Source organism: Asterias rubens, chromosome 16 (genome assembly GCF_902459465.1).
Source record: "Asterias rubens chromosome 16, eAstRub1.3, whole genome shotgun sequence".
NCBI lineage: Eukaryota > Metazoa > Echinodermata > Asteroidea > Forcipulatida > Asteriidae > Asterias > Asterias rubens.
In genome coordinates, this window is record NC_047077.1 from 8,787,259 (window position 1) to 8,796,356 (window position 9,098).

At 36.9% G+C, this 9,098-nt stretch overlaps 1 protein-coding gene across 1 annotated transcript in view; it reads left to right on the top strand.

Annotated features, from left to right (window-relative positions):
• LOC117301090 (rootletin-like) overlaps positions 1 to 4,528 on the top strand; it is a 48,894-nt gene extending 44,366 nt beyond the window's left edge. Inside the window, exon 22 of the mRNA XM_033784973.1 lies at positions 1,127 to 4,528. Within this exon, the coding sequence (XP_033640864.1) occupies positions 1,127 to 1,384 (258 nt within the window). The 3' untranslated portion in view covers positions 1,385 to 4,528. The remainder of the gene's footprint in view (positions 1 to 1,126) is intronic.
• Positions 4,529 to 9,098: the final 4,570 nt, after the last annotated feature.

The window sequence follows — 9,098 nt, forward strand, 5'->3', positions numbered from 1 at the left end:
GAGCCATCTCTAGTCCATGCACAATGCCGTGTCCGAACTGGTGGCTATAGCTACGGCTACGGCTGTTGCTAATGGTGTTGCTATGGAGGTCCTATACCTCAACGCATGGTGACCCGGAAATCAAGCCGTAGCCGTTTGGCTGTAGCCGACATTTCGGACACGACCATAATCTCCCGCAATTTTTTGTTAAACTCATTTGTGTTCGAGTACATCACGTAGCAGTTTTACTAACATTGTTTCTCCCTCTTTCCCACTCTCAATAACTCCCTCATTCCCACCACCATGCCTCACACTAAACCACAATAATCTCTGCTTTTCTCACTCGATTTGCATCTCGCCTTTTTTTTTACTCTGTGTCGCTATGAACTCATACATGTCAAACTCCCCTATCGTCTGGTCTTTCGTCTAACAGTAATAACAATAATTCACTCTTCTCACCCCCATTAGTTTCATATCCCTTTGCATTAACACAAACCACTTAGTTGTCGTTTAGTTTGAACTCCTTTTCATGTATTTATTTATTCCATTTGTGAAATGATGTTTTGGGAACTTCAGAGGAATACAAATGTTAGCCATTTAGAACAAACAAGTACAGTCGATGATGAACACAATTTGGGGGGTCCACGATGCCGAAATAATAATTATTTAACCCCTTTGAATGTACATCAATTTTCAGATTTCTTCGAAGTATGAGTCATTTTTAAGATATTATTCAAGTACATTTTAACTTGATTTGATTTTAATTAATTCTCCATATTGTTGCCATGATATTTTCAACAAAATTATTTTGCAAAAAGACTGTTTCAGAGCAAAAATTTATTATTGCACAAAAATCATCCCAAAAACTTGAATTCATTGTTTCGCTTTTGTCATTGTCAGAAAAACCTCTGTTATTTTGTGTCAAACACACTTAGTCCTCTTTGGCATGTTGTGATTTATTTTATATTTGCACCGTTGTTCATTAACCCCATTGTTCTCCCTTGTTTTGGTTTGGTTGTGGCACCCCCTGTTCGCTGTCTGTCTTTCCCTCTATCTCTTGAGTTTTCTTCTCCCATCTTTCTTTTCTTCCCTTCGATCTCTATCTGCACTACTCTCCCGTCCAACTTTCATCCCCAACGGAACATAGCAGCCACGTCACGTCGTGCCCGCCCTCACCCCGCAATTCGCCCGACCAGCCCCATCCAGCAACCGCCGGAGGCCAGCCCGATGGCTTACCTCTAAAAGACTGAAGACGAGTACCGGCTCGCTGGATTCCTTGTACCGTTCAGAGCGGCGTCCGTCCGGGTCATCAATGTCCGATTATGAGACGTTTATGGAGCAGGAACTCTTCACCGGAGACGGACATTGTAAGAGGAAGAGGCCGAAGGTTGAGACCACTGTTTGAAGAGGAGCACTATTTACATTTTTATAAAACTGTGGGCCAAACCGTTAACAAGATTTACACTTTGATCGGGTCCGGTACCAAACAGAGCAACAGTCTAATCGAGGAATCCACGAATACTTAAGAGCAAACTAAATATCACAAAATGGGTTGAATCATACTTTAGCTGATGTACAAAAACAGTAAGACAGTTTGCCTTTTGGGGCAACCTACGGAATTTTGCGCAAAAAGTTACACCTGTTTAAGAAAGTGTTGAGCAACAGGAAAAACGTGATGGGTCTGTTCTCCATAATCAATTGGCCAAGTAAACAATATCATCTGAACAGATCCGAGATTTGTTTGTCAAAAGTGGCTCTTAATACAACTACAAACGAGGTTCATTTTTGAAAAAAATACATTTTTGCCTAGTATGCTCATAAACATTAGAAATTATTACCCCAATTTTTAATTTGAAGTTGATGAACAAAGATAAATTTCCTAGAGACCCCTTTAACGTTCGTATCATTATGGCGATTCTAATACAAACTTGTTATAATTATGAACGCCCTTTTTTGATTTTATCAGGCACAATTTAGTCGCATTTTGACTTCAGTTCTCATAATGTAAAAGGTAACGGTAAATTGAATAATTATCATTGAAGAAGGCCTTACCCAAGTGTCTAGGAGGAAGTTTTACATTTGGAGTATTTAGTATTAAATAACGATATTCTGCCTGCCATGTTTAACAAAGGGCGCCCTCGGTTTTAACAAATGACGTCATACATTCGTTTGTCGAGGGTTTGTCGTGTACCAAAGGAAATGTAATTTCCATACTTCAATTCCGAGCCTGGACATTTTTCACTTGTTACAATCGAATGATTTCTCTCACATTTTTCACTTTTTACAAAATGAAGTTTTGAGCTATAAATAACATTGTAACTTAAATTTGTCATTAACTCATCTTTTGAGGTATTGTAATTTGCCAAATTCGGTGAGGACGGAACTTTGTAATTTCTTACTTTTTATAGAAACGATGCAAAGGGCATTTTTATAGCTTTCTTAGCCTTATATTATTATCTTGCGAGCAATTTTATAACAGGGTTGTTGAGCACCGTTGTTTAATAGCGACAACAAAAGCAAAACAAAGCAATTGTAGAAGTAGGCCTATGTACCAATGTTTTCGAATATTTCAAAGGTTGGAAATATTGTTTATCAGGAAAGTGATCTGATACCGATCGATTTCTGACTAATCAATACATGAAGCATTTTAACGTTTGTAAAAGGTAATGTTAAATCACACGTAAAACGCGCAAACGCCTGTTTATGTAAGTTTGATATAGTAAAAAAAATGAATTGAGGCCTCTTATATCATAAACAAACCTAACACCAATGGGGATAGTTAGCATATTCGATGGGAAATGGCTAATAAACTTTACCCTCCAATGCCTTTGTGATAAATAGACTCATTTGATTGTTAATCTATTGGTATGCATGAAAACATTATTAACGAAAACAAACGATTGGAACTGGGAAAGATTTGCTGATAGAATAAAATCATCAACGAAGTTTTTATTAAGTCACTGGTTTTTCAATCTTATTTTTAAAGGAACACTTTATAAAACTTTTATTTTAAAGAACAAAACAAATTTACAAACAATGTTAAGTATAATTATTTAATATTTATTTAATGGCATTTCCCCAATCCCTAAACAAGTGTATCTAAGCTGGTCTCGTGTATTTCTTTGATTACAAACGTGTTGTCTTAGACGTAACTACCCGAGCCGAACAATGTTAACCGTTGCGTTGCCGACCACCAGTAAATGACTTCCTTTCTTCTTGACCAGCGCCCTCTCGTAAACCTCTTTACAGGTTCGTGTTGTATCAGTTAGATCTGTGATGCAGTCGTACTATTATTATCATTGTATTAAAGTATCATTTAAAAAAAAAACTATCCCAACAATAAAACTATGTTTCACAGTTACTTGGGAGTCAATTTTGCCAATTTTTTTTGAAAGGTTTTTCGACCAAAATGTTTACAAAAATGTGTGCTATCTTGGTGAATTTGAAGGTCAGAAGGGGAAGAAAAATGTTGAATGTGTTTATATAAAAACAAAAAGAATATTGGCCAATCTACCTGTATCTCTGTGTGCTAAATGTTTCAACATTATCAGTGGCTATTTTGATGTAGTATTTCTTCTTTCCATTCAAGAGTGAGGTGGACCACATCGCTAATTTAAGTGGTCATGCACCACGGGCCTTTGTTATGTATTTTGGCCAAGATCCTCACCTCGAAGTGATTGACGTAATTTATGAACATTTACCTTGACTGTTGCATCAAAAATGCATAAAGAAGTTATTCATGCATCAAGAATGCATAAATTTGGAAGTATAGATTGTTGAAACATTGTGTGTCTGTGTTAGAGGTGCATTCTTGTCAGTTTGCAGATTGCGTGAATGTTACTCCAGTGATCAATTATTAGATGTTTTGATTGACTATTTCACTCGGTTAATCCATGGGAAAAACTTCCCCAAGGAGTTATACACTATACCGTGCAAACACACACTGCTCTTTGAAGGTAAAAAGGTGAACATTTCACTCTGTTGTCCGAGTGGTGTCAGATACGCTCTTTTGAGAGTGAAAGTCGACCTGTGTCACTCTTTTTGATGGAAACTAAAACGAACTTCACTCTAAATCGAGTTGAAAGTACCAGTCTTTCACTCTTGTCCGCCAGAATGGTATAGCGGACACAACGAATGGTTGTTCACTCCTTTACATTGAGAGAGTGACTAATGAAATAGTTTAAGGTTTTGCTAGAAACAAAGAACAGGGAGAAGTTTTAAGACCTTTTAAGAAGCTTGAAAGTATAGACACAACTCTATAAGTACAGACTTGGTAATGTAAAGTAAAGGTGTACATAGATTGTGATTTTATTTAGCTTGTATTTTTATTTAATCAAACAAAACTTATTATTTTTGTTGGGGAGGTTTTAGTGAGGTATTATTTATTATGTATTGTATAATTCACCCCTCATTAATTTAGTGACTATTATTAAACAGACGAGCAACAGACCGCACATTATGGTCGGATTGTAAAACAAAATGCATTAGTACCCGAGTGATAATTATTGTTTTAATTTTCAATTCAACTCAACTAACACTTATTTCCACATTGGTGACAAAAAGGGAGAATAAAAAACAAATTATGTACAAGATTAAAGTCATAGACAATACTAAGAAGTGGTCAAGAAAAATAATTCGATGAAAATGAAATGAAAATAATATAATATTAGATACAGAGCAAACCAATATGAGGGATTTTACAGAAACGAAAACGAAAGAAATGACAACAAAAAACAAAAGCAACACAATATTTCAAAACTAACTCAAGGAGGAGTACTTTGGACGAAAACAAAATATATTATAAGATAATACAACTAAATGACGGAATGATTTGTAAATAAATAGTAAATAATGAAACAATAACAGGTATTTCCATTGAAGTACACACACTAATACTAGCATCCCGGTGATATACACATTGCTAATGAAAGAGCCGACGGGTTAGTATACTCCATTATGAGCTTCAAGATGTCAGGACGCTTTCTTGGTTTCGTGTCCTCGTTTTCGAAACGGCGTTTGTTATAGTTTCAGTAAAGCTCTGGAATACCTGTTGCAATGTCACAGTCTTGAGTTTATGCCAACCCAGGTTGGAAAAGTATGTATGGAAAGCCATAAATGCAAATCAAAAACCAGATTGTCATTTTGTAGAAAGACGAACATTATTCAAAAATTGGTTGAATGTGTTGGAAACGAACCAGAAGAGATATTTTAACACGTGAATCTTTACAGAAAATGTTGAATTTGGTCACAGTTGTGTTTATTAACTTGTTTGTTTTGCTAGCATTCGGCCGGTCATGCCAACCGGCGCACTTTGTTTATAAACAATGGAAAGGTCTACCGTTCCGTTTTGAACTGCTATAATAAAACCCACTATAGATAAAGTTGTTTCACAAACCAGTTGTGAACCATACTTACATTTATAAGTCGAGTAAACGTTCCGTATGGTTGAACCTTAGTTGAACTTATAAAGTAAGAAAAGAAAGTTGTGGAAGACAAAGTTTGGAAGATGATTTTCTTATAATATAACAACGAAAACAAATCGGGCCGCGAACGTGCAGACCACAGACCGTGTATACTGCAAAAACTCCCGCCTAGCTTTAATCCATTTTGACGGTGCATTTTTTGGTGTCGGTAAACCGTATTTTGACGGTTTATAACCAACTGGTTTGTCATAATAAATGATCAAACTGATAAAGGTTTATTGCACAACAGCTGCGTGTGCTGAGCCCACAGTCAGCTCAGATTATGCGCACAGATCTGGGCACCTGTCGTGTCAACGGCTGTTCCGTACACTCGTGTATTTAATAGCTTCTTCAAGGCCATTTTGGTTCCTCCGGTCACGCTCTTGTCAGGGAGGAAGGAAATTATTCTGATTTATATAGGTGGGAGTTTTCACTGAAAAATAAACTCCATTTTACTTTCCATTGTTTAAAACATGTAGGCCTAGTGGGACAGCCGGCGTTAAATGGATCAGATTTTTTTTGCCGTGATTTAAAAACTCATTGTAAATAATAAAAAAAAACAGGAAAGCTTTGCAACTTGTATCCGGTGTTTCTCTCACCATTCGCGAGTGATCGAGACATAAAGTAGCCGTCGGTCGAAACTTTATTGGTGGGATGTACAACCCATCAACGTCAGTAGGTTTGAATCTTAACCAGTTTGACGTGCCCCAACTCGTGCCCAACGATGACACTGTGAAACAATAAACATAAACTTTTAACATAGCGATCAATCGCTACTTAATGGCGTCACACATTTTTTTAACAAAATAAATACCATATGTTGCTAGACTGACATGTCAAAGGTTTATGATTTTTGACGTGTAGTTTTATATCACTCGTCATCCACTGCAGTGGTCCTCCACTAATTTAATTCCCGGCCGGAGACGATACATAGGCCTTGTCATTTTTCGGCTTAATTTTTAACAATATTGTTAACTTGTAATGCCACAATATTCAGCTTTGTGCTGCCAGTTGTGAATGAACATAATTTTAATGTATAAAGACATTTTAAGTTTATATTAATGACCATTGGATTTGTTACTATATTTATTCAAGCATATTCACCTCAGTTTGAGACATTGTTTACCATCATTAAAATTCAGCAAAACTGTTGATAAAGGCACTGAACACCTTTTGTAATTGTCAAAGACCAGTATTCTCACTTGGCGGATCTCAACATTACCATATATCAATAACAAACAAGTGGACGATTGGGCTCAATTGGTTCATCGAAGTTGCAAGAAAATATTGGCATAAAAACGCCCTTTTTGTGTGCTTTCAGAATCATTTTATAAAGGCTTCTGAAGTTTTTTATTGTTTGAGTGAGAAATTACCACTTTTTCAAAAACTATGTTACTTCAGAGGGAACCGTTTCGCACAATGTTTTATACTATAAACAGCTCCCCATTGCTCGTGAACCAAGTAAGTCTTTATGCTAAAAAATATGTTGAGTAATTACCAATAGTGTCCAATGGCTTTAAATAATCAAAAAAATCTATAAAATCCTATAGTCCTTGTAAAATAAATATGATTAACAATCGGTAAACTGCCTGTTCACGGGGTTGAAATTGAGGTCAAATTATGCGATGATTGAGTGCAATCGAATAGCAATTGAATGTCAGTACTGAATCCAGGGACTTTTAGAGAACACACGCATCTGCTGTTGCAATGCAAGGGTCTTGGGTTCCAATCAAACCCGGACTATTTATCTGTCAGGAAATGATTTCGTCTAGCAGTTTTGCATAGCAAGACATTTAGACTGAACTTATTTTGTGCACATTGAAGGCTAATATTGAATAGCAAATCCTGCTTTTGAGTAGCAATTGAAACAATTTGTGTAGCATTTTGCTCTGCTGTACAAGGGAAATCGTTCACTGTATGGGAACCTTCGGAGTGTACAGTGCTTTATACACATCAGTGTTTAAGAGTAAACGCCAAAGTATCACAGACTTGCCTTCGGATCTTTCTGTCTTGGCTTCATCCATCGACATATCCCAACCTTGACCTAGAGTAGATTTCACAGAGATAGTCCTAACTTAGGACTAGTCCTAGGACTCTTTAGGAGTTACCCAAAGTTAGGACGATTAACTCGTTAAACTCGAAATATGACTAGTATTAACTCTTTGCGAAATCCATCTGTTGTCTCGGTAGCGCTTTCTTCATTTGTAGAGTATAGAGTTGATTTGAACTTTCTCCACCAAGTTATGTTTCAAATGTTGTAATTCTGTTGCGTCACTAACCGAGTTTTTGCCAACACACATAAATGCAAAACAAAAACAGATTTACTGTTTGTAACAATATTACACATAATTAGTATTCAAACATCGTTGATTTTGTTGGAAACGAAGCAACTAATTATGGGAGGTACTTTATTTCATTGAAATGTGGCATAAAATGTTAAATGTTGGGGGGGAAAAGGTGAAATGTTGAAACCTGCGGCCAATTCGTGAGAGACCAAAATAACTAGGGCACGACAGAGACAAGTGAAAAGACAGATTCAAAACCTAACCAGCGATTTTATTTACAAACAGACATTTATTTTATGATCAAGCAACATGTTGTAAAGCAATTGAACAATTTTCAATTTACATGGGAAAATTAACGTCTACAGCAAACGGGAAACAACAGTCGCTATATTATACAAAACCAGTTTGTGGTTTCGGAAACAAGCTAGCCGTTTCAACTGAGTGCACCGATAGCTTTATTTGATACTCACGGAACCCTGAGCTTCGTGCGCGGCATCTTAATGAATCATGGTCACAGTTTTGTAATATTCCCTTGAAATAACAGACAATAGTGTCTATTCATAAATTGTAAATATTATTGCCTTTGTTTAAAGAAAGGACAAGTTTGTGATGCAAGGGCAAAAGTTAAATTGATAAAAAACAGGTGCTGTCCGGTAAATGCATCCTCAGTTGGCGCACAGATTTGCTAATGGGCAATTGACGTTCCATTTCGACATGAAAAAATGCCGGATTTAACAATGAAGGTGCTGTCTTGAAAATGTATCCGCAATTGGCGCACAGATTTGAAAACGGGCAATCGACAATAGGTTTGGATAGTATAGTTTGCTATTTTCAAAACCACGTCTTGGGATTGGGCTTTGGCTTTGGCTTCGCCAGTTATGTTGAAAACGTGTGCATTCGGCACGGCGTTTCAAACAGACAGATGGAGCCTATAAGCCGGAGCCCTAGTTAAAGACGGCATTTCGAAAAGGCGAAAAGGGCCACTGTTGAAAGCGACGGCGATTCTTGATCTTTGGCCGTGATAAAAATTGCCGGATCTCGATCCAACTGTCCGGATTGAAACTCGGCGTGAGTCAGAGCCTTAGCCAGAGCCTTAGCCAGACCTAAGGATTTTTATTTTCTTTATTCGTCTCTTTGTAAAGCTGTTGTTTTGTTTCGTTTTGTAGGATGTTCCCTGCTTCTTGTAACGTGCCTCAACATTCATATATCAGTGACGGCACCTTTTGATGACGATATGTGGAAATAAAGTTGCTTTGGAAATTGAATAGAACTGAGCCCTAAAGCCGAAAATGGTTTTGGAAAGTCTGCAATTATTCAATTAAAAACGAAGGCCTCTATTTCAAAGACTTTTCCAGCCCAGAATAATTGCTAA